Source organism: Porites lutea, chromosome 4, assembly GCF_958299795.1.
Source record: "Porites lutea chromosome 4, jaPorLute2.1, whole genome shotgun sequence".
In the NCBI taxonomy this organism is placed as follows: Eukaryota; Metazoa; Cnidaria; class Anthozoa; order Scleractinia; family Poritidae; genus Porites; species Porites lutea.
Genome location: NC_133204.1, coordinates 43081739 through 43107457, shown reverse-complemented (window position 1 = coordinate 43107457; position 25719 = coordinate 43081739). Strand labels below are relative to the sequence as shown.

Genomic DNA, 25719 nt, shown 5'->3' with positions numbered 1-25719 from the left:
ACTTTGTTGACGGTGGTAACATACATTACTGCATTGCTGCTGAAGGGCGAAGCTATGATCATACACGGCACCCAACTGAAACAAGTCTTTCACACCCACATGGTGTGAAGCGATTGGCCGAGCGGGTCTGGGGCCCGTTTCTCGAAAGTCCCGATAATTAACGGGCCCGGTAAGCTGTCTCGGTTTCCATTAAAGATCGAGGTTTCAATAGTTTTGCATCTAGCATGATAAAACTATCAGTTAACGAAACAAAATGCAGTAGTTTGCTAGCCAGGACCCGCGCTCTTACTCTTTTTATTTCGATTTGAATATTTGATTTCGGGCCCGAAAAGTTAACGGGACTTTCGAGAAACGGGCTCCTGGGTCTCTAAATCCCAATATTTACTTCCGTCTCAGTATAGTTTCCAGTCCCCTGTTCTACTTATCAATTTCCCCAACGGTCCAAGTACCTTTTCGCGCCACGCCAAAGAGTGGCAAGGAACCTATCCGATATGTGACGCTCCACTTTAGCTGACTTTAGAGATCGGCGCGGTGCTCTTGAATGAATCAAGAGGATGACATTTATTCACTGACACAGGCCACAGGCGACTCGTTAAAAAAAAAAATTAGTTGAATGAAAAGCGCTAGTTCATTTCGTGAGGATTGAGTGTGTCGATTTCCTTTCGACCACTACCATAGAAATTTCGCGATAAGGGGACGCGCTGAGTTGCAAAAAGGAAGCCCACCTGCTCCTTTCGAAAGCGCTGGAAATATGGCGAAAGAGGCGGAGTTGCCGTTTGCTATGCAGCTGGCGTGCAAGTAATGAAAGAACTTAACCAAAAAGCTTGACAGATGCTTTAATTTGTTAATGGAAGCCGTCCAACTGGGGAGATTTTGGTGTCCTGGTGCGCAAACACCAAAACATACGAAGCTGTTCGCTATTTTGGCAATGAACAGCTAACAACGCTGTCTACTGCCAACAGAGCCTGCGAAGAGCGCCAATGTCTTTAGAAGATTTTCTAGACGTTGCCGAAAAACACAGAAATCGCCACGCATTCCACGCGTACTGGAAGGGGAATTTTAGCGTTTTAATGTTTCGCTTTTTGGGCAACATTTAAGCACTTTTTTTTTACAATTTTCCTCATTTTTAATGCAATATCTTGTCTTCGAAACGTTTTCAGTAAGCCGAGTAATTCTGTTATCATGAATCTGAATCATTCCACCTTGTCTCCTGACTGCAGTCATGAAAATGCACAATTATCCTTTTAACCATGGGAACAGTGGATTTTGAAAAAAAAAAACCGTTCGTGTTCGACCTCTAGTTTGGTCACCTATCAGAAAAAATCGAAAGTTAAAGCTTTGATAAAACTAAGAATATTTATCAACATCTGCTAGGAAATAATTAAAAACTACAACTAACTTTCGAGCACTATTTCGAATTTTCAAGCACTTTTTCAAAATTCGAGCACTATTTGAGCACTCTTTTTTGCCATGTTTTGAGCACTTTTTGGCGAATTTTCCAGCGCAAACATGCCTAGTGATAGAGACCATCTATTGCGGAAAAGGGCGGACGGTGGCTTTCCTTGAATTGTACCTTCACGGCTAAATATGAAGGCGTTTTGCCCAGAACAAACTAAGTGAGACCAAAATCCGAAATTTACACCCCTAAGCTTTACACCCCTAGGCGAGACGACGAGCATCCCTACCCCTTTCATAATCGGAGTCCGCCCCCCCCCCCGGGGGTTCCACTGTATAAGAAAAAACTTTCCGAATCGCGCGCGCTTCCCAAGCACGCGGAGAGATCAAACATTTCCCATAGTTCTAAGTGGCATCGTTTATGACGTAGCCATTCAGTTGCGTGCGCACTCAGGCACAGGCTTCTCGTCAGTTTTCCTCCGTGGTATTCCATCTTTTGATAAAGCCAAGAATGGTAAGTTAAAAGAAAGTTAATCAAATTTTTGGCACATTCTTCCCGCTAATGAACCCTTTTTCTCTTTCAAGGACGAAATAAATGACAGGAGGACCAGTCTGTAAGTGAAAAAAACTTCGAAGAAATTGGAGATCTTTAATGTTTGTTGTTCAGGAAGTTGCACGCTGTCGTTAACATTTTTTCCGATTCTCCTTAACTTCAGCTACGTGGGGAACTTAGATCGCCGTTGTACCGAACAGTTTATCAAGGATGTTTTTTCCAAATGCGGAAAGGTTGTACGATGCAAGATTATTAACCCGGTAGGTAGTGCATTTCTTTTTTTGTAGAGACAGAGTTGAATTGATCAGCCGGCCGGCATTTTCTCGACGCCACGGCAATCCTTGTAAGCTATCTACTAAATAGATGTTTGTCAGTTATTATTTTTTGTATGTAATGGTGCCCCATAATCATTTTCAATATGTTGGCTCCTTGCTAATCGTTGGCAGACGCTGATCTGTTAAAAAGTATGGTGGTAAATGAGTTCTTCCTTAGCCTCGCTTCCTTTAAAAAAATTGTAAGCTAAATTTTCTACTACGAACTTCAATTCATCATGATATAAGCATGCGCGTACACATTAAGCTAGATACCAAATAAATTCGAGTTAATCTAGTTTTCTGTGCTTGTAACTGAATACGATAAGGAAGCCCAGAATGTTTGAAATACTGATTATTTTATGGAAGAGTAATAACTGTTTGTATTTGACAAGTTCTTTACCTGATAACTTTGTCGCCAAACTTCCGGTAGTGAAGTTCTCTTTCAGCGAAAAAAAAAAATGCCACATGAATATGCGGTCTAATTCTTTCAGTTCTAGAAAATGTAAGTCTTGGAATCAAAATATTTCTTAATTCTAAAATTATATTTAATATTTATTGGGAAACTGAGTGGGGAAAAATCAGGCAAAAACAATAGCTTTCTCTCCCATCCTTCACGTTCCTTTAATAATATTTTGCTTTCTGTATGAAACAACAACCAGTTTAACTGGTGGCTAATCTGTGTACAATGAAACATACAAGATTGTTGGGAAAATTTTCTGATAAGGGATGATAGGAGGGAGGTGGGGGGGGGGAGGTGTTATAGAAATAACTGGTGTCTGGAAGAGGGATGTTTTAAAGGGACAGGTTCGTGGTTCAGCGCATGCTCATTTATCAAAATGCTGTGTTTCTGCCAGCACATGCTGTAGCTGCCGTGACATCAATTTTTGAAAAGGTCAGCACATGGCACCACACTCAAACATGCCCAAAACTGCCCAACATGCCGTTTATAGCTTGAACACTTTCCAGCCTTCTGTTCCAGATGCAAAATATCAGCTTCCGAAGTTTGGGCATATCCAGAAAGTACAATTTTTAGATAAGTGCCACAGCAGTCTTGAATTTTACTTTTTGCTTTCTCTCCTCCCCTCTTATATCTATCATTTTTCTTGCCTGGTTTGTTTTTCTTTTCCTGGGCATTATTTTACAAGGCTTCATTAAGGTGTGAAAGTTTTTGGGAAGGCATTAAGGATCTTAGGATTAAACTTCAACTTTATTTAAATTTGGAAATATAACAAAAGATACATTGGGACTGGTCTGCAGTTAGCGACGCTATTCGAGGCAGGCCAGGCGACATAATTTACTACAAACTAGACAAATACAAAGAAATTAGACGTTATATAAGTATATATATTTTTACATTAAATAGATACTATTCTACTTAAATGCAAGGACAATATTAAAGTGGAATTTTAAAAATAAAATAAAATGAAAATAAAGGACAAGAGAATTACTTTTTCATTTTCATGACGATCATATCCACATCAATATAGGAGTCTTCAGTTTCAAGGATATCGAGTAGCATTTCTTTTAGTGATCTTTTAAAAGCTTTTTTCGGTCATTCTTTAAGAATTTGAGGTATCCCATTCCAAATTTTGACCCCAACACGCGAAAAAGCATTTCGTTTGACATTGAGTCGAGATTCTTTAGTATAAAAATGTTCAGAGGTTGAGGTCAAGTGTTGTAAGTATGAACACTAGAAATTCTAGAGAAGAGTTTCAAAATATTATCCAGAGCAGTGGATTGGATGGAAGGATGGGTTTATGGGTAGTGGAACAAGATCTTTATGGGAATTTTTGTCCTTCTTTCCTCAGAGCCACATGTGGTGAGCGAAAAAGTAAAACTACGCAAATTAAATTTAAAAAGTAGGGGAGATTTGGGGAGGGAGAGGAAAAAGGATGACTGCAGAGGTGTTATTGTATTCTGAATGACCATTTCAGTGTAATGGAAATTCCTGATATGCTGCCTGCTTGTCAATCTTTCAGCAAAAAAATCTCAGTCTCAAAGATGTCCAATTTTTGCAGTGGCTGAGTCAAACTTTCGTAGCACATGGTGAACAAAAAGTGCACTCCAGTTTCCAAATGGAAGCCGAGGTCTTCCTGGGTTAACTAGTCATTGCCTTTGTGAAATCTGAAATATATTCTCAGTCAAAATAAATTCTTTATGTGGGCTTGAAAAATTTTGCAGTTGGTGTTGGTCAAACCTATTTTTGGTTGGATACAACCTGTTTTTGGCGAGATAGTAATTATTATGTTTTAGTGAAATCCAACTAGTCGTCTATAATTTACTCATTAGCTCGGACAGGAGAACCCTTGTTGCATGTCTTTGGACCCCCTTCATTAGCTTAGAGATAGACCTCGGGCAAAATAACAACATTGAAATACTTTTGACCGGATATGGCATTGAGCGGCCATTATTTCAAGCCCTGTATTCATCCTCAAAATTTTTCTATGTGACAGCCAGTGGTGAACCATGGGATTCACTACGATACCATCTTTGCAATACCTCACAGATAACAGACACACTGTTTCTTTGCAGGAAAAAGAAGGCAAAATGGTGTCAATAGGCCCTTTGCAGCTAGCCATTCATGTGGTACAAAACCGCCATCCTGGAGAGCAACAATCGTACTGGGACATGATAAACAAAAGGCATACATAATTTTAAATGGTAATTTCCTTGGTTTGTCTTGTCCCAGTGTGACTTTTGCTCTCCAGCATGGCGGTTTCGTGCCACGGCTAGCTTCAAAGGACCTATAGTCAAAAAGGAAGGAGCTGTCAATAGAGGAGGCGTGAAAAGCAGCAAATCACCAGATCAAAGATCCCATCGGAATTTCTTAGCGTTCTTTTGCTCAGGTTTCCGCCCTCATTCCTCACAGCTTCACTTCCAACCCCTTGTGTATGCTCCTGATAAAAGGAGACTGCTTTCAGTCTATGGGCAGTTTTTGGCCAATATTACTTGGTTTTTTGCCTTTTTCTTGGGCCTCCTTGACTAAATTGTGTTCATTCTGGTATGGATTGAAAGATCTTTTTCGCCTGCACAAGTTAGATGAAATGTTAAAACTGATAACGTCACAAGCAGTGAAAGGGATGTGGATCCGCACTGGTGGTTAAATTTATTGTTTATATATTTAAATATATTTCTGATCAGTTTTTTTTCCATGTGTAGACTGGATCAACTGACCCATATTGCTTTGTGGAATTTGAAACCAGAGAATCAGCTGAACAGGCTCTATTTGCAATGAACAATCGAAATGTTTATGAGAAGGTGAGTAAAGGAATCATGAAAGATTTGAATAATAAATAAGGATATTAATTTATTAATATCCAGTCCAAAAATTTTGCTTAAAATTGGGGGTGGAGCGAGGGGATAAGGAAATAGTTTTAGATGAGAGGACAACAGTATGTGTTCTTTTATGTTATGTGTGAAGAATAATCTCGTCATCAGCATGCAAAGGCACCACTGGCTGTAGCTATCCCGGGAAGGCGGGGTGGGGTGGTGGTACTCAACAAGTTTTATATGGGGAGGCTGTGCCCCAAGGCAGGCTCCCCCATATACTGTAGGCCATTATAGAGAGTAACCCAGCCCCTGACAACAAACACAGAGGTAGACCCCACAACCAGGGAAACTCCTCCTACTTTTTGTGAACAGTAGTGTGGGTTCTTTTACTGCTCCCTCAAGTTCATTCATGAAGGAAGGATGAAGAAGACAAAGATAAAATCTTAATGTCACCACTCAAAGAAAATATCAAAATCAATATATCAAATTCCCAAAATATTCTGGATTTGCTACACATCCTGAAAAATTCGTTCGCAATGTGAATTATCCTCAGCGCAAGTTGTGAATGAAGAAATTTTGTCTCTGCTTGCAGTCAGTTTAACTAAAATTCAATAACCAAATAGATTTTCCCTGATCATGTTTCACATGGGAATGTGATTTAAACAGTCAGAGAGCAAATCTGTGAAAAATTATGTCCTGCAAAAATTGTTTTTGTGCCACCTGTTGCTTGTGTCATTGAGTTAAGTTATAGTGGCCTTGACCTTCATTATTAAATTATGTCATACATAGTACATTATCCACTTAACATCAAGCTTTGTAGTCATAGCAAAGCTTATTCAAGCTGGAAAGGGATATTGAAAGTTACTTCGGAAGCCATAAGTGTTGACAACAAACCTGAGGAATTGCTGGATAGATGTGTTAAACTAGTAAAAGTGAGTTCCAAAATGAGTATTGTGACTTTCTGGAAGAGGCCAAGGCTTTCTCTTGCTGTATAGCGTTGTCTAAATTGACCACCCTCAGTCAGAGGTAGTGGGGTGTCAGACACGTAATAGTTTGGACAAACCCTTCATTGACCTGTTCTCTCCCAAGGGAGGCTAAAAGCATTACTGAAGAAAATTTCAAATTTGATTATTACAATGAAATACTCAACAAATTAATAGTACCTGATCAAGAAGAGGTTTCATTTGAATGGTCACTCTATACAATTTCCTACGGAGACTCAAAAGTTATAACAACACCACAGTCATGTTTCTGATAACTACCCTAGGAATGAAAAGACTAGAGGCATTGCTGTATTGCTTACTGCTATGATAATGTTAATTCCTTGCCTAATTTCCTTTTTTGTCCAGGATAAAAACCAGAAGCTCTGTCAACATTAGTTGTTTGTTCATCAAAATGTTTTTCCCTTTCTATTTTTTCTTATTTTGAATGCCAAAAAGATTTCACTACACCTGCCTTGTAATTTCATTTACTCGCTGACTAAAGTCAACTTAAAACTAACTCACAACATATATTTTATCTGAAAGCAATGAATACATACACTGTAGAGCTTTTAACTGATTCAAACTTTTTCAGGAAATAACATACTAAGATAGTGACGTCTACAGTCTTCCTATTTTTCACAAACTAATTTGGAAAATGACTGGCTCGTTTACTGGATTGTGTTTTAGATTTAGTGTTTCAAGTGCAAATTTTATCTAGCTAAGAATAAAATGAGGTACGATTTTTCTTCTTTGATTTTTAAACTTTTCAAGGGCACATGTACATAACAATATAACATTGAGAAACAGGTGACAGTTAAGCATTAGAGTAAATGTGAATGTTTCCAGAAGACAGTTGAGGTAATGCAGAAACCCCAGGGATGCTAGGCTTTTCAGACATGTTTACTCCTTGTGGTTTTAAGAGATTATTGTTTTGGAGTTCTGGAGAAAGTTGTTTACATTATTGACCAATAGTCTCCCTCCAGATCAGTCATGTCTGGAGAACAGATCACAGAAGCCCTTTTCTTCTCCCCACAGTTGTCCACGTTCTTAGGCAGCATTGATTCTGTAGAGCTTGTAATTGTTTTTATGTGTGTGTGTGTGTAGGTTATCCTCTGCTGTGATGTATTAATCACAAATTTGAACCAACTAAGTTCAACTTGTCAGTTTTGGTTATAAGGGTGTGTATATTTGGTCAAGATATCTTTAAGACTTCAATACTAATTTTCACAACAGGCCACCTGCATCGTGGAGTGAATACCTGCTTCAGGCAGCTTGCTATAATAAGGAGATCAATAATTAGTTATCAATAATGTATGATATTCATTGTTTCTCTTTTTTTCCTCTTCTACCCTGCAGCCTATCAAGGTGAACTGGGCTACCAACAACACTGGAGGCATGAGGAAAGATACGAGTAGTAAGTACAAAAAATTTCCTGTTTTATCTCTCTGCTTACAGAATCATTCATGCAGATAATCAATGGACTTTCTGCAATTAGTATTCAATCTATCATGTCAGAAAACTAAGGACTAACTATCTCATGTTTGAGTTTTATTTCATTTAAAGTTATCAGTTGGGTTCATTTTGCATGTAGTCTGGTTATTTTCCCCTTACATTTACAAAGGAATCAGGAGACCCTTTAAAAATGAACTGGTTGTGCTTACTGTAATAGAAAGAAAGGCAAATTCATGGGTGAAGGATTGCTTGAGTCATTGGCTTGAACAAGTTTATTAGTGACCTCATAAATATTGATTGTGTTCACTCAAACCTTGGACAAGAAAATGTCTTTTTATTTCAATTTGCAGATTTATAGATCTTTATGAAATGGTCTTCTGTCTTCTAGGTTCTTGGATGGAAATACTTTTTTGTTTAACTCTGTTATATTAACCTGCCTTTGCCCCTCCTGATTGATTCTAAATTTACCAGCAATTTGCATGTGGTGTTATCTCCAATCTATTTGACAGATCTGTGACTGGGGGTAATAATATTCTAATTCAGCCTTCACTTAATTCAGAACAGTTTTATCCTTCAAAACCAGTCAAGATTGACAAGTGACATTGTTCAATAGTTCCGGGGTGTTAAACCCTTTTACCCTAAATGGTGACCAAAGTAAAACTCCCAAAAAATTCCAAAATTTTTGGGAAAAATCTTTAAGAAATAATTAGTACTTTGCAAAAACTCTGCCGAAGAGTTTGCAGTTCATCGGCACTGGATCAATTTTTAGAGTGAGAAGTAATCTTGCCATAGAATTTCCTAGTAATGAAAGGGTTAAACAATAATTTTATTGTCTCTTTAACACTTGAGATAAAAGCAACAATTTTTAGAGTTTTTTCCACTTACGATTATTTACTGTAGTTGCTTTATTTTCAACTTGTAAACTTGTGTGTAAACATTTTTGGCACAGTTATTGTCGACAGAAATGCTCCTCTGATGGCCATAAATTTAGTTCATCTTCATTGATTTTTTCACCTGAAGTCTGTAGTTTTCTGTAATTAAGTATCTGGATCTACGTGCCAAGCCCTTTCATTTCACATCTTGCGAAATGAATGTGGTTAAACTCATTGACACACCATCATTTCATAAAAATGTAAGAAAATACTGTAGTGACAATTTGCCTAACTTTGTCCAAGTTGTGTTCATTTTCTGTACTGTATAGTGCATGATGGCTTCACTAGTAATGTGAATAAAACATGCATGTGATGTCACTAATTTGGCCATCTAGGTGAACAACTAGAACTAGATGTTCAGCCAGTGCAACACTTCACTCTCTGCAATTAATATCGCTCATCAGAAAGTGAAAAATTTGGGGTGATAAAAGTGTTGATAAGGCCAGACATTTCTTTTTAAATGTTGAGTTTATAACATTGCTTGTTTCAAACAATATTTTGTTTTGTTGTACTGGACTTCCCTTTTTGGGCAGAGGTTATTCTTCTATGTTCAGAAATTTACAGTTTAACCTGAATTGAATGAGAAGTGTATGCTAATGAGTAAAGATTTTGTGTAAGAAATGATTTGGCCTTTGGGAAAGGGGGATTTTAACCCAAAACCATGGGTACAGTGGACTCAGAAGCTAAAATGTGTTATTTATTTCAGTCTTTGATCTGGAAGTCCACAATAATACAGTGCAACCGGGAAAACCATAAACACTCGAAATATCTCAGGAATGTTATTGTCTTGCAAGAGAAAAGCCAATCAGGCATGAGAAAACTAAACCGCAAGCAACAATGTTAATTAGTTTGTGGTTTTGTGGCCAGTTTGTGTATCCTGATCTTGAGCCTGTCCTGTGATTGCCCATAACACAATAAACATTCTTGAGATATTTCAAGTGTTCACAGTGTTTTCCTGTTCGCACCCTAAATACATGAATATCAAGACTGAAGTGGTAAAAAACTGTGCTCTCTTCATTTCACTGCAGATCACTACCACGTGTTTGTGGGTGACCTTGATTCAGAGATTCATGATGAGTACCTTCATAAAGCTTTTGCTGCTTTTGGGACTGTAACGTAAGTATCAAAGTTTTGTATTGTTTGAAAACAAATTCAGTAGAGTTATATTATGTTGGGTAACATCAATAAAAACTTACAAAACATTCCTCAAACATCTGAACCTTCTGGTAATAGCCCTTATTTTGTACATGAGAACTGCTTCTCTGACAAGAGTAGCAGTTTCTTCATAGTTGCCATTGGTGACTTTGTGTTCTAAAGGCTTCTAATTGAAAGTTACAATTTTTTTTATTGATTATTGGCTCTGAATAGTGTGGAACATCCTGTTTCATTTTTTGCGAAACGTTCCATATGATACATTTTAAAGTGTTACTAATCTCCTTGTTTTGTCTTGGTGATTCTTATTAAAACATAAGGTTTTGAAAATGCTTTTGCACGACAAGGTACTGAAACACCACCCCTTTACAACTAGTTTGCCAGTGAAGCAAGTGCCTTCCAAAATTGGCGAAAAAACAATTCTTGTTATATTGCAAATTGTAATGTATGTTGACTTGAAAGGCATCTTGTCCCACAAATCAACACTCATGCTGCAAAAAGCATTTTCATGCCTCTTAAGTTTACTGCACTAGTCAATAATAGGCGAACTCAAAAGTCAAAAAGTTAACCAACGGTTACAATTTTTGCTTCCGTCAATCATCATTGCAACCTATCACAACCTACAGACAAGTCTTTCTGAACCTGCTGAGGGAAACCTATATTTCCTGATGGGTCCTTCAGGGTGATTGACGCAAGCCAAAAACATAAACGCTGGTTACATTTGTTACTTCAAAGTTCACATGTCATTAGAAAGCACAGTAATTTATCGCAAGATTAGGTTCAATTGTGTGTTTAATGTTATTGTTGAGTTCAGTGTTACTTTTGGCACCTAATGTTGAGTAATTTGCCTGGATAAGAAAATGTTTGCTTGCGTACTGCCCATGGTGATGTGATGCAAACCCCTTCTTTTGCCTTAAATCTGGTCAAATGAAATTTAAAATAAAAACTTATCCATTGTTCTTGCTTGTAGCCCTTGATCTACAGCTGTATTAATCCTAAAACTGAGCTCTTCAATAATATTATATCATATAGCAGCTCAGGAATGACAAAGTCTTTGGTTTGCAGTGATTACCAATGCAATGCCAACAAAGGGAATGCTTACAGTTAGGTTCTTTTCTTGTCTTTTCCACTTTTTTATATTTTTACCATAAATTAATATCCAATTATCTGCTGATTTTGATTGTCCCAGAGTACATAACAAACACTGTGCTTCTCAATAACCTGCAAACTCTAATAATGTTTGCTTGATGAATAAAAATGTTTTACCTTTTTGTTTCCTCCATTTTGCTATCACTAGCAGAAATTTTGGCCTACCCACTGGAGCATTTATTTTTTGCTTCTATTTTATCCTTCGTTTAAATTTTTCCTTTGTTTTTGGCTTTGGTAATGTTTGGGTCAAAGGAAAATAAAATTTAACTCAAGGATAAAATATTATATTATTCTCCTTTTCCTGGTATACTCCCTTGAGTAGTTTTTGGCAGTGAAAAAATCAATACTTATACTACTTAAGAGTTTGCTTGTTTCTGGGAGGCACAGTTCAAAATAGTTTTGAGTGATATAAATTTCATATTGGTGTTGATTAAACAAAGTTCAGAATGGTAAGTAAAGCTTTTTTTTTATCTCAGCTTTCTTTTGTTGACCCAGGAAACCACAAACAATTTTGTTTTTAACCTTGGATTGCTCAAATGAAACACAACCTGCCACCCTTTAGTTGTTAAAATGAGATTGTCTCCAGTTGTTGTTTTTGCTCTTATTGGATGTTCTCTAAGGTGTAGACATCACTTCAAGAATTAGCCTTTAGTGTCCTCTTAATTTTCCATTTGGTTTTATGGTTATTGTTATCTCTTTAGAAGAAAACTGTGCCTTTAATTTTTGAAAAAAGACCACACAATTTATTTTAGTGTTCTTTCTTTTAAAGATGTTTTTATCACGATTTGGCACCTCACCTTTAAATCACTGTCTTTTTAAGGCAGATTCAACATAAGCTCCGTTACTGTATTATCATGCCTTCAATATTCCTTAGATGTGTTTGATGCTTTAAAGATGGGTGAAGGATTAATTTGAGTTGATGTTTTTATATTTTTATCCATGCTTGCTCTATCATGTGTAATAACACTTACTTATTTGCTTGAATACAGATGAATGTGCACTAATTGCCTCCCGCTCAAGGCGATGTATGCCATTTTCCTTGCTTGTTTTTCTTTTTTATCTTCTAAATTAGTTGAGGTTTAAGATTAGTGAAGTATACTTGTATACAGAAATTTACCAATAAAGAAACTTTTTCTGTAGTTTTCAAAAGGATTACTTCACTCTTTCATGTGTATTGAAAGTTAGGGTGTGTTGTAGTAAATTTGAAAATGATGACTTTATTTCTGATGATAGTACTGAGAAACTATGAGCCTGTAGTGTTTAAAGTAAGACTACTGGGTTAGAAGAATTATTTAACCTTTTGCTAATTTAATTTAGGAGCTTTATCAATTTGTTTCTTTTCTTTTTCCAGTATTGTTAAATTGTATCATCGATAGTGTTCACTCTACTCTTGTTCTTTGAATGTTCTTAATTAGGGATTGCCGTGTTGTGAAAGATACTGCTTCTGGGAAGTCTAAAGGATATGGCTTTGTGGCTTTCCTCAAAAAGGAGGTATGTCCATTACCCTTGCTAGGATCAAACAAACACCTTATACAGTTGATAATATCATGAGAGATGTTGTTCATCATGGTTTGTTTACGACAGCCTGTATCATTTTAACCGACATCTCACCATTGTCAAACAATAAAAAAACCCTGTTAACCCTTATGTTAGTAGACAATGGCCACTGCTACTTTAGCTCGCAATTCATCTGTTTTTTTGCAAAGCAGTGAAGCCAATGTAAGTGCCTAAACAATACATTGTATAGCAAGATATAGATGTTTTTTAAAAAAACAATGGCAAAAGATGTTTCAGATACTTCATTATCCATTTTCAGTAGAGGGTGTTTACTTATCTGAAACACTGACTTTTTCTTCCAAACAGAAATCGTGGTATGTTGTTATTTTTATTTTGTCTTATTTTATTTCTACTGCCAGTATTAAAGGTTTGCAAGGAATTTGCACAAGCGACAGTTGCAGATCATATTGAAGAAATAATGAACCATATTTCTTTTATTTACAGGATGCTGAAAAAGCTATGAGAGAGATGAAAGGTAATTAAAAAAAATTATATGATTAAAGAAATTTTGTTGTATTTAAGATTATTAGTTAAATAAACAGTACTGCCAGTATAACAGGTTTGGTGGGTGCCTTTTTACCCCATACGCCTGATATCGTTACCTTACCTTGCCTCTTTGCACTCCATTACGCTGTCTTGGAAAGTGTGACTGGTTTCAGTAACATGTCATTTTTTTTTTGCAGAGGTGGGCCATTAACCCATTGCCTAGCCTCCCACACAGGCGTTTTTAGGGAAGCTCGTATTTCATCCCTCCCCACGAACGCCTGTTCCACCGAGGACAACATTCCTTTCCCATGCTTAGCCAATCAAGTTGTACTTTCCAAATTCTGGAAAGCTGACCTTGACCACAGGGTAACCCGATAATTACGCGATGTGCATGAAACTTTGAGAAACCTTCATGACCTCTAACAAAATTAATGTTAGACTCAGAGCAGCAAAAGTAAGATTTACTCAGTCGGATTTTAGAGTTCTCTGTGCACTGCATAACGTTAGCGAAGGAAAGAAAAAAAAAAAGGAAAAGGTAACTCTACGGTCATGTTCTGGGTCATGTTTTTACACTATCACGAGCTTATGAGTCGTGTTTAGCCTCCCAACACTTTATCTCAAAAGTGTTGATTGATCACTTACCATTCGAATATAGCAATGGGAAAGGAATGTTGTCCTCGGATGTTTGTGGGAGGCTACCCATCGCGTGGAGGGCTAGGTGTTGCGACTGGTCTCGCCTCTTTACCCAAAACCTGCCCAGCATGGTTGAACCCACCAGGAACCAAGGTCCCAACTGGTAGAGCTTCCATAATCATCAAGGCGCACAAACCTCCCCACCATGTTAAGCTACAACACTCAGTCTTAGGGAGGTCCCTTGAGATACAGGGGCCAATGTTTTAGAGTAATGCCATCTTTCTATTTTCAAGGTGCTCAACTAAAGGGAAGATCCATTCGGACAAACTGGGCAGCTCGGAAGGCAACTCCTCAAAGTAAGTATTTACACTTTTACAGTAGGTGTACACCAATTGCAAAGATTTTCACCTGGAATTTTCCAACTTATCTTAAGTGTCCTTCAGCAGGAATGAAAAGTGTGTAGCGTTTATTTTGCCACATAGCCTATTTTGGCTCACGAGACAAAATATTATCACAGATTACTGTGAGGTCATACCATCAGCCCCTGACCTTAAAGCAGCTGTGTCACGGCTGTCTGGTTAATTCTGTTTAATATTTCCAATCAGTTACACTTCCGTGTGCCCTATGAAACTTAATATCACTGCTTCTTCTTCTTCTCCAACAAATATACCTCCAAGGCTTTATATCAAACATCACAAACAACAAAAATGATGTTTGAAAAACTGTTAAGCTAACAAGTTTTCAGAAACCAACAATTAGTTTTAATCTTCTTCAAGTTTGTCCTTCCGTGCATACTTTTGTATTTGTTGTGCTAATAATACCTCTTTGTAATTTTTTATTATAGCGATTATATTTAAGTTTCACTCAATTCTGTGGCAGTTTCTTCTGTAAGAATTTTGATAAAATTTATGACACAGCTTCTTTCAGTGCAATTCTATTTTGTTGCGGTAAATAAAACCATAAATCCTCTACTGAGGCCCCCCCCCCCCCCCCCCCCGGTTGGCGTATTTATTTCAAACACAGTTGAGGGGGAAGGCTTAATAGAGATGGAGGGGTTAATTTAGCAAAATGATGGTATCTGTTCTTCACAAAGAACTGTAATATACAAAGTGGAAAAGCTCAAATACAAGAAGTTGGAGATCATGCAGCCAATGGTTGAAAACAGATCCAAACTTCCAGTTGGTGAATAAACCATCCCAGAATAGTCAACAGGAAGTTTTACGGTCGTGCTCGATTAATACAGTCCATCATTTATTAGTGAAGAATAACAAGGGGGAGGGTAGTGGGGCTTGAAAGAGACGGGGGGAGGGGGGGGCTTATTAACTTTCTTCTCCTGAAAAAGGGGGGTCTTATTAGAGAGGGGGGCTTAATAGAGGAATTACGGAATATCTTTTTTCTTTATTCATTTTTTTTTGTTTGTTGTTCTTTGAAAACAGCAAGAGTTCAGTCAAAGGAGGAAATTGCAAGACAAGCGTCGCCATATAATTCAACTGTGTATGTTGGGAACCTTCCCCCGTACTGCACAGGTAATATTAGTGCATTACCTTTGATTTGGTTTAAGTATTCTGCCATCTTGGTTCTAACTCTTGAAGCCCTAAACATGAGCATCATCTACTTTTTCCTACCAACAGAAAGGTTAAGCATCACGTTTATGTCAAACAGCAAACGCCAATTTGCACCACGTGACCAGGTTTCCTCTTTTCTTGTCATTTACTGTTCATTATTTCTATGCCTAAATTAGTAGTTTCACACACTTTTGTCCACAAGAATTATTTTGAGCTGTTTTTATAAGCTCATTTTTTATTTTGTGAAATAATTTTCAGTTGCTTAACCACTTTCCATCACTTGTAGACACTAGAGTGGATAAGATTAAAATGTCTGTGAATGCCCTACTTTGTGAGCTTCATGTAAACTAAAAACAGTTGAACTCTCCTTTTCATGGACACCTTTCTATCGCAGACAGTTCTTTTTGGTACCAGAGACACCAAACTTCCTGCTTTCTCTTTCTTTATAGTACAGGCGCCATTGTAATACAAACACTTGGCTTTTGCCCTTTGGTATCTTTATAATGGAGGTTTGACAGCATTGAAGTCTTGCCTCCAATCTTTATTCAAAAAATTGTGTTCACCAAGTGCGCACATAAGTGAAGTCTTGTCTTGTAGAGTCCACCCCCCCCCCCCCCCCCCCACCCCACAACCACAAGTCAAGGAGGCTCCTTTTCAAGTGTACTGGTTATGACCATTTAGCAATATCCATCCGTGGTCTTTTGTATTCCCTCTGTCTGTGCTTCCCTTCCCCTTGAGAGGTTGAAGGGACTATACCCAGGTAGATAGATACTTTATTTGAAATAAATACATGGGCAGCCAGAGTTTGAACTGCGTATTTACAATTAAAACTAAGCTAAAAATATAATAATTTACAATACATCAGTATTAAAAATATTAAAAATTCATGCATATAATATGTAAAAGCATTCAAACCGAGTCATTTAGTTGTACTTTAGGCACGATGACAAAATAAAAGTGTTCTTAAAACGGTCCGTCTTCCACTTTGGAAGTGCAAAAATTTTTTGGTAAATATGGAGCTTTATTGGCTTCAGGAACAGGTACAGTTATTTCATGGGAAGACCTTCAACAAAACTGTACAAGTTGTGAAAATAACCCTATCATTAGTAGATGACTAGCAAACTCTCTTTGGTTTAGAGAGCGTGCTTGCATGGTACTCTTGGAGTGTATGATGGATTGAACGAAATTATTTATATGATGGTGAAAAATTTTCTCCCTTCCTTTTTATGCAAACCTTTGAAAAATAGATTTGTCATTGCATTAAATAGTGGACACAAGTTTTGTAGTTTGCTTTATTGTGTTCTCTGGACTCCAAAACTCTAACCTTTTATGCTTTTAATTTTTCTTTGCCAGATGATACACTTCGGCAAAATTTTTCACCGTTTGGACAAATTTATGACGTAAAATTATTCCCGGAGAAGTGTTATGGATTTATCAAGTAAGTTTTAAGTTAATAATTGAGGTCAGTTTATTTCGTGTCATGTTCCTTCATAAAACTGATATTGAACAGAAAATGATGTTCGGTCAGATAAGAACAGGGCTCGCACAGTCTTAACTTTAGGGGGAGTCCTTGAAAAGTCCTTGAATCCCATTTTCTCTTGAAAAGTCCTTACATTTCTGTACAAGTCCTTGAAACTTCCTTCAACTTTGAATGTAGTAGCCTGAAAAGTGTATTTTAATGCTTTTTGGTTGTTAGAGTGGTTTTCATTTGAGTTTCGAAAAGTAATTGGTTTTGCACTTTCTACAGGATGCGATTGGCTTAAAAGATTCGCGCCACCTTTTCATCCAATCAGAAGTAAAACCAAAGCCAATTGTGACGCGCTCGCATGCATTTTCCCGCGCTTTGCGTCAGCCACATGTAATTACTTCGAGTTTTGATTGGTTCAGTGTATTGTCTGTGTCCTATGTGATTGGCCAGAGTAATTACTTTGGTTTTGGTTTTACGACACTCAAACGAAAACCACTCTAAAGACAGAATATAAATCATTAAATGGCTCTGAGAAGTTAAAGGTGATTTACATACCGTAAGGTCATGGCTATTCATAAACTAAACTTGACAACTCCAGCATTCTTCGGTTCTTTGGTGTACCCAGTCTTCTTAACAATGTTTAATTTGGAATCTAAGCTACGACCGTAATAAAGTCAGCAGTTTTTTGAATTTCCGAGGGTAATTATTGTTTTCTGTTACCTCAGTATTTGCATGCCAAAGGGGGTTCGTCCGACCGAACCCCTCGAACCCTCCCCTCCTCCACCCCCTCCTACGCGCCTAACTTATAATTAAATTTCGACCCTGCTCGCTATATAGCTTCCAGTAGCTCAGTGGTTAGAGCATCCCAACTAGAATTCGGAGGGTAGTGAGTTCGATTCTCACCTGGAGCGTGGATTTTTTCTGAGATTTCTAGTATTAGAATTCTCCTTCTTCCAAGTTTTACTCTTAGCTGTAACTCTTATCAAATATTTTTCAGGTTTTATACACATGATCAAGCTTTAGAAGCGATTTACCAAGCCCAGAAAATGGTACTAGGAGATAATTTACTGAAAGTAAGTACAGGGAATCACAAACAGCTGACAAGGCTAACAACCTGATACATATCATGTAACGTTAGAAACATGTTATCTAGACCTTTTTCAGCTTCACTGAAATTCCTGTCCAACTTTTTCAAAGGAGGATTAGCAAAAATCCAGGTTTAGTTACAGCCCATCTACCCTGTTCACTGGTAACCCAGGGGTAGAGCTGTATCAGGCCTGAAAAACGTGAGCATGTTTAGGAGCTATTCACAAGAATAAAGGATTGAATAGGCTTTCTCATCTGAGTACTGGATAAAGTGTTTTGCAGTACCTCTAGATTCACCACCTTGACTGTGTTTCAATAGCATGCCTTCTCAGTCCTGCATGTGGGATTCATATTTTGGAAAGTGATAGTAGCAATATTTGCTCACTCATTTAAGATATACCCCTGCGAGATTAACTTGGTTGGTTGGGAAGAGACACTCCGGCTGAATTCACAGTTGTCACAGTCAATAAGCAAGCAAGCTCTCCATTTTAGGCAGTCGCGAGAAGTCACGCGAGAGCGGCACGCGAAATGTGACGCGAGTTCGTGCGCAGGCTAGATCTCCACAGGGTTTCATAAGAAAACAGGAAAACATTCTGTAGTAGATCAATATTTATTCTTCAAATTTCCTTAAGAAAAAAGTTTGGGAAATTGTTTTTTGTTTCTAATGAGTGACAACCTCACGGCTCTTTTATTTTGATCACATCATTGGTACTGTCTCTATAAGGCTCCATTTCGTCCAAAAGTTTGATGTTTGGCCTAGGCTTTAGAAGTGAGTTCGCGTTGCTTCAAACTTAATTGTGATCGCGCTTATTCCATCTCGTTTAATGCGTCAAATGTTGGCAAATTTTTCCGGGGTTGAATTTTACAAGACTGTATCTAAGTTCAGGAAAAGAAAAAGGAAGTCGTTGTATTGTGTTCACGTCCTCCACAAAACGTTAAATTAGGCACTTTTACTTCGTAGTCGTGCACTGACGGCAAAGAAACGTTGAAAGCGTGCGGTTGCACGTGCAGAGTTGTTGTTTTGCAAATCTAAACCTATTGGGCCGGTTATTTAAACGGACTTTAACCAGTGTTTAACAAAACCGCGTTCTAAGTCATTTTCAGTTTGCCCAACGCTTTTTTCTCAGCACCATTTGTCGTGAACAGTTTCATTAAAGCATAAAGTGTAGACTAGGAAAGCATTTATCTTCTAAATTGACTCACTAAAGAAGAGATTTGGAGGTCGAAAGATTTCTTAAACCGCGGTATAAGTTAGACCTCGTTTAAATAACTTGCCCATTGCGTTTTTGACGTTCTCGTTGCCGTCGCCGTCCTCTTGGCTTGAGCTCAAGAAGAAAACGAAATTTTAAAATATAACCTATATTTTCACAGTGTTCCTGGGGAAAGGAAAATGCAGAAATGTCCAATACTCAGTCGGTGCAGCAGCAATGGCAACAGGTATTCTTATAACCATACTGTTTAACTTTAATTCCCTCCTGAACCTAACATTTGCCCTTTGCAAAGAATGTGTTTGTTTGACTGCTTTCGGCAACAAGCTCTCACCAGTTGTCTTAATCCCACAGTCCCACATTCATTGGAAGACTTTGTTAGCAGTTCTTGCTAAGTCAGTTCGTTGACTCATAACCTTAAGCTGCATTCTACCTTATTTTTCTTACCACGCTTCTTCTTTTTTTTATTTCACCAGTACTATCAACAGTATTACCAACAGTTCTATAGCCAGCCGGGCATGGCACAGCAAGCCCAGGCTCAGCAGGGCTATATTCAGTACCCTTCACAGCCAGCTCAGTATGTTTACTATCCACAGCAGCCTTACGGGTTAGTATACATCTGGCAGCCAGACCAGGCTGGGGCCCGTTTCTCGAAAGTCCCGTTAACTGTTCGGGCCCGCAATCAAATATTCAAATCGAAATATAAAGAATAAGAGCGCGGGTCCTGGCTAGCAAACTACCCCATTTTGTTTTATTAACTGACAGTTTTATCGTGTTAGATGCAAAACTATTGAAACCTCGATCTTTAATGTAAACAGAGACAGCTTACCGCGCCCGTTAATTATCGGGACTTTCGAGAAACGAGCCCCTGGCCCCTTTTAATATTCAGAAGGAACATTCTGTCAGCAGCAGGCCTTACGCAATTGTTAGTAACGGGTCAACTTTCGGTAAACATGAAAGCAATTCTTTTTCATTAAATTACTTCAGTGGAAACCGAATGAGCATATAGAAATTAGGTAACTTGTAAATTTTTTAGCCGTACATCTCAAAGGTAGCGATTGCACTACTGTGCTTTTCTTCAAAATTTTTTCGCGCCTTTGTGGCAACCGATGCGCACTCATTTTCCCGCGTTATTGTTAGCCTTAGGTCTAAGTAGTGATAAGCTTGTTATTGGAAACATTTTTGTTCAGAACTAGAAGATTTCCAAAAAAAGGTTCACTGTTTCTCCTAAAATGTTAATTTGTGACAGAAAGATGATTTTTTATATATTTATTTTTGAATTTATTATTTTGCTTCTCTGTTAACAGAAACCAGCAAATGCAAGTTGTTCAAGCAACAATGCAAGGTTACCCCGGTGAGATATTGTCATTTCTGGAAAGATGGGCGCTTGAAAATGATGTCTGCCACTTTTGTCACATTTAGCAAAGAAACAAGCACCCCATTTTCCGACCATTTTTTATAGTATCAAACTGACAATCATGTAGAGAACAAGTGATCGCCTCAATGGTAAAAAAAAAAAAACGGGTGGTGTTTTGGTTTTGTACAGACATGTTATTGCCAATCTTGTTAAAGTATTAAGTTTAAATTTCGTGTAAACTACGCTCCAATTATTAAGGTTAACTCTGATGTACGAAACTTTAGCAAACAGTAAATGACATTATTGATCCACCGCTGCAGGGCTCAAAATAATTTTCGGACGGTGGCCGCACACGATGACCGTTCAGACAAATTTTTGCTTGGTGAAGTCTCGTTTCTGACCGGTCAAAATACTGGGGAAAAAGTTAACTAATCCTTGTGCAATTTTCTATTGTATTTTTACAAAGAGAAAAAAATCCAGGATTTACAGGTAAGGATTTGGTTGGTTGTTCTAGAATAAGAGTGAGTCAAGAGTGTGCGTGACAAGTCAACGTGACTGGCGAGTGAAGTTGTGGCCGGACACGTTGCCATTCTGGCCGAACCCCAGAGGGCCGGACCCGTTATTTTGAGCTCTGCCCTAGGCCCGTTGATATAGTGCCCTTCAACAAGATCAGTTCACTCTCCGGAGATTTTAATTGATTCAAACACTTTCGTTATATTTTCAAGTTGGACTACTGACACGTAAATGCCGCTAATCTGTGACAAGCAGACATCATTTAAAAGCCGTCTTAGTGTAATACCAACACGGCCACTAAGGTCTTTTGATCACGTGCAATCGTTTTCCCTTCAGTCACTGTTCTTCTCTGTCCTTCCGCAGCTCAAATGACGCCAGCATCTTCGGCTGGTCAGCAGCCTCCCACACAAACACAACAAATGATGGGAGTAGGGGGCATGATGGGACCACACCAAGGGGGTCCCGCCCCTGCCAATGCAACTTCTTACGTCATGCAGCAGGCTGCAGGCTATCCAACACAGTAGTGTCCTGTGGTTTAACAGTACACTCGAGTACCAAGTCAACCACATAGAGAATTTTTACTGTCAACGGAGTTGACGATAGACATGTCCTTTGCGCAGGTAGAGGATCGATTTAGTGGCAAAAAAAAGAAGCAAGAAGCGTTTGAAATAAGCAAAGGAATAAAGTGCTTCTGACGAAAATCAGCAAAATAATTTAAGCTAAAACTACTCCTTGGTTAGCGTTGAACCCTTTTGTGTTGAAAAAGTAGCTTAATGCTGTGTTGGCGCTGAAAGCGTTTTATTCGCAAACCTTGACGATCATACACGGATACTGTACAGTTTTAAAAAGTATATTTTATATTTATTGTTTTCATTTTGTTTTCTGAACAAAAACCAGTGTCCAGCCTCTTCGTAATTCGAAAGTAAGTATATTTTTCATCCCATTAACGCCGTGACAGTGTCATCATCTCTGGTGTTTTGTAATATTTCTAACTTCGTAAATGGTAATCGAACTTTTTCAACATACAAAGGTCGTTAATTGCTGTAGTTTTATCGAAAAGCTTTGTATAATTCGCCGCAGTATATGTGAAGCTGTCTGGCTGGTCGTGCTGTCTTGTATCGTAAATGTAGTTCAAGTGTTTGCGTATTATAGTAACTCTAGTGCAGTTTTGTAGCTACCGAAGGTGTGTCCTTCGAACGGGAAATGATAAATGAAATGCAGGGTTACAGACGCCGAGACGTCGGAAAATCAGGAAAAAAAAGAGAAAATAAAGATAACTTTCACAACAGTTTATGTTTATACTAAGTTACCTCCCTGCACGTGAAATTGAACTTGAAAGTCTTGACAATCTGGGGAATAAATCCTCTTTTGCTCATTCGAGGCTCGATGAATATACCCTGGGTACTAGAGGTTTAATTTTTCTTGCGTGCTCGTGCGGCAGGATGTTTCAGCCAGGGGTGGCCGCACGCTAGGCTACGAGCAGTCTTCCTTTAAGCGAAACGCGCGAGACACGGAAATGACCACACGCGTGACTAAAGGCGCGAGACGGGAGAGGGTGGAGCCAATTTAATAAAACTTTTACAAGTGTAATTTTCTTTTGTTCCCATTGTTTTAGTGTCTAAAAACAATAGCTACACTTGTAAATTATATTTGTAATAGTTCTATTAAATTGACCCCTGGTTTCTCGCGGCTTAGCCGCTTGACGCTCGCGCGCGCGTGCACTCATCTCACTAACTCTGTAGAGAAAGAGACTGCTCGGAGTCTAGCCGCATGCCGAAGGCCAACGCTGCGAGAAAAAGTTCTTTTCGCGTGGATCACTACAATGACTTGACTGAAAGCGGAAACTGTGTATGAAAAGGTTCTTCACCAGGGTACTAAAAGGAAAAAAGGGCATCGAGAAACGAAAGTTATATTTGTTTCCAGTGGCGGAGCCAGGGGAGGGGCCCGGGGGCCCCGTCCCCCCTTTATTTCTAGACCAAACTTAGGCCCAAAGGGACCAAAAAAAGTTTTTTGGAGACCGGTACTCCCTCTTGATGACCGGCCTTCCCGGCCCCCCTGCCTCAAGGTCTGGATCCAGTGCTGGTTTCTGTAACTGGGGATTCCTTGGTTTTACAACTAACTTTTCGTGATAGACTTTCTAAAAGTCCTTTTAATATTTTTTCCTGGTTGGTTGCAGCGACCGAGCGTCGCTTGCGTCGCCCGCTAAGAACTTATGGGAGGTCGACTTGCCTCAAGTATATGTTATCAAATGCTTCTCCTGAATGTATTTGCCGAGAAACGGTACTGTCTTTCAAGAAATGCCCCTTTGGAATACATTTCACAAAGGAAAAGCGCTTCCCTCTCTGAAATCATAGTATGGCAGGCCCAAAAAAGGGGAGTGTGTTTGTTCGGGGGCGGGGCCAGTGGGCGAAAAGCCCCTCTCCCTTTCGCCTCCCCTGGCGGGCTTCCAGTTACCCGTCTCGCCGAACTCGTTCCAGTCACCTCGCGTTCCACGTGCAGAAAATTCCGTAATGGCGGCAATTGGAGCGAGTGAAATCAATAAGGAAGAAAGCACCGAAAAAAGTGTTTCCAAGATCGTTCAAGGTTAGAATTTTTTGAAGAATCTTCTGTTGATGTTGCGTTAACTAATAAGGCACATTTTTTTGTAGATATTCGCTCAAAAAGGCTAGATCTGGTTACTTTTGTGGAAGATTTAGGGTGAGTGCCAGCTGTGTGTGTCATGTGTTTTGGTCAGTCTTAATTTAGCTGGCGGTTATGCAATCTTGCAAGCTACTTCTCAAGAGGTATTTTGGATCTCATATAATAAAAGCGTGACTACATCGAGCCCCAATCCAAATCATCTAAGGAAGGGATGGCAGTACAGCTGAGCCTTATAATAAACAAGCTGAGTCCTGCTTACCGCCACATGTTCAAACACTCAGTTTTAAACAACGGACCGCAGCTAGGGGAAGTAAGAGAGGTAATAAAATTTTTAAAGAAAGACATCGGTCTCCAGAACTTATGGCCACGAATCGATGTAGTCATGCTTTTATCTGATCCCTCATGATGAATATTATATTGATTGTGGCTCGGTCAATTCCAAGCGTGCGCATCCCCCCGGGCATTTGTCGGGCAACTGTCATATTTTTTGGGGGGGGGGAAAGCTGCAATTGCCCCACTGTGGGGCCGGGCAGTTCATACAAAAAACCCAAAATTGCATTTTCTAATAAATAAGCTGAAACTGCCATATTTATAGGAAATCTGTAAAAATCTGATCAATTAGCAATTATAATTAATGAATGAGGCTGAGTAGGACATGAAGAATTAAGCAGATTGAGGAGGGTGTTATCCACAGATAATCCTTATCCTGTGAAAGCTGAATTCATTAATTGCTTTATTATTCATTCAAAATAATTCCTAGTTTAAAAACATAGCTAAGACATGCTTACCTGCATCAATGTTAAGTTCATCTTCGACAGTGTACGTTTAGGTTTGTCCAGCTCCGCAAATATTCTCCAAATAGCAGATGTCGCCCTCCAAGTTGTCTTCTTGCTGTTTTTGCCATGTTTTTAGCTATTATTTCACCTAGTTCCAGCTGTTATTACTCTTGAAATGAGTGAAGTGACTGCCATTTTTGTTTTCACAACCAAAACAACTCAACCTCATCCCCAGGTCCTCTCGGTAACGGTGCCTTAACCTGCAGCAGGCTGCATTTTTTATGTCATTTCCTCGTTAAACACAAAATTCTTCCAAATTTGGTCATCAGTAACTGGTTATGGTCAATTATGCGTGCACTTTTAACCAATCAGAATTGGGGAAATATTTTGAAACAATAATAATTATTGCATATCACTCCAAGCCACTAGTGATAATCATTGCAAAAAAAGGTAACATCAATCTCTTTAATGTCAATGACAGAACTATGAACTAGAATTTTAAAAATAACTTTCTAATTTTCAAAGGTATTTAAAATAGTGTTGATAGTTTCTTATCACAATGGAACCGTTCTGTCAAAAAGTTTATAGTAGCTTTCAAAATAATATCTCTTAGAGTTTTTCTGCCTCAACTATTCGCTCACGAAGAAAGGGTCTTTTTTTTTTTAAATTCTGCAAACGATACATTGATTGTTTTTCCTCCATGTGTGAGGTGATAGTGATGACAGGAAGCAATTTCTTAGGTAGATGCAAAAATACTGTGGGTAGAGTAGAATGGAGTGAAAAAACCACACATATCTTTTTAAAGCTTTGGCATTAAAATCATTCTCTGTAGAAATATACTGTAGCTATCAAAATAGGCATACTTTTAGTGAAAATCAAGTGAAGAAGAACAATGTTAACCACTTCTAGAAGAATTTACAAATGCTTCACCCTTGAGCAGAGGTTCTCTTACAATTCCCCACTGCCGGGACTGACAAGATGACAAATGCCTGACAAATGTCCTGGGGGATAAGCACGCTTGGAATTGACTGAGCTTCTCACTCTTGTCTGAAACTCCTTAACATCCCTGAGTTGATTTCAAAAACATTAAAAGGTGAAACTTTAATAAAAAATGTTTGCATATTGCAGTAAAAGACTCTCCATTTTGAGGAAACTTGAAAAAGTTAAAAAAGGTCCATGTATTTGTCTCTCTATGCATACATCACTGAAACAGTCTTCACCCGTCATTGT

The 25719-nt window shown here is 38.4% G+C and overlaps 2 protein-coding genes and 1 non-coding gene across 5 annotated transcripts in view; all 3 read left to right on the top strand.

Moving 5' to 3' along the window:
• The first annotated feature begins 1844 nt into the window (after nt 1-1844).
• On the top strand, nt 1845-22361 carry LOC140933690 (nucleolysin TIAR-like). Its single transcript, XM_073383301.1, has 16 exons — nt 1845-1909; nt 1981-2009; nt 2112-2208; nt 5422-5520; nt 7872-7929; nt 9928-10015; nt 12616-12691; nt 13202-13232; nt 14170-14232; nt 15313-15402; nt 16795-16879; nt 17907-17982; nt 19367-19432; nt 19680-19810; nt 20511-20557; nt 21437-22361. The coding sequence occupies exons 1-16, from the start codon at nt 1907-1909 to the stop codon at nt 21595-21597; spliced, it is 1200 nt and encodes a 399-aa protein (XP_073239402.1). The 5' UTR covers nt 1845-1906; the 3' UTR covers nt 21598-22361.
• Nucleotides 17746-17820, top strand: Trnas-aga (transfer RNA serine (anticodon AGA)). Its single transcript has one exon. It is a non-coding gene; the product is annotated as a tRNA-Ser (tRNA).
• Nucleotides 22362-23576: 1215 nt separating the features above from the next.
• The window catches only part of LOC140933689 (MMS19 nucleotide excision repair protein homolog), a 29294-nt gene continuing 27151 nt past the window's right edge, over nt 23577-25719 (top strand). For 2 of the 3 annotated variants that reach the window (XM_073383299.1, XM_073383298.1), the window contains exons 1-2: nt 23577-23656; nt 23722-23770. In XM_073383299.1, coding sequence (XP_073239400.1) covers nt 23584-23656; nt 23722-23770 — 122 coding nt within the window. In that variant the 5' untranslated portion in view covers nt 23577-23583. The remainder of the gene's footprint in view (nt 23657-23721; nt 23771-25719) is intronic. The other variant, XM_073383300.1, reaches the window with a different exon arrangement.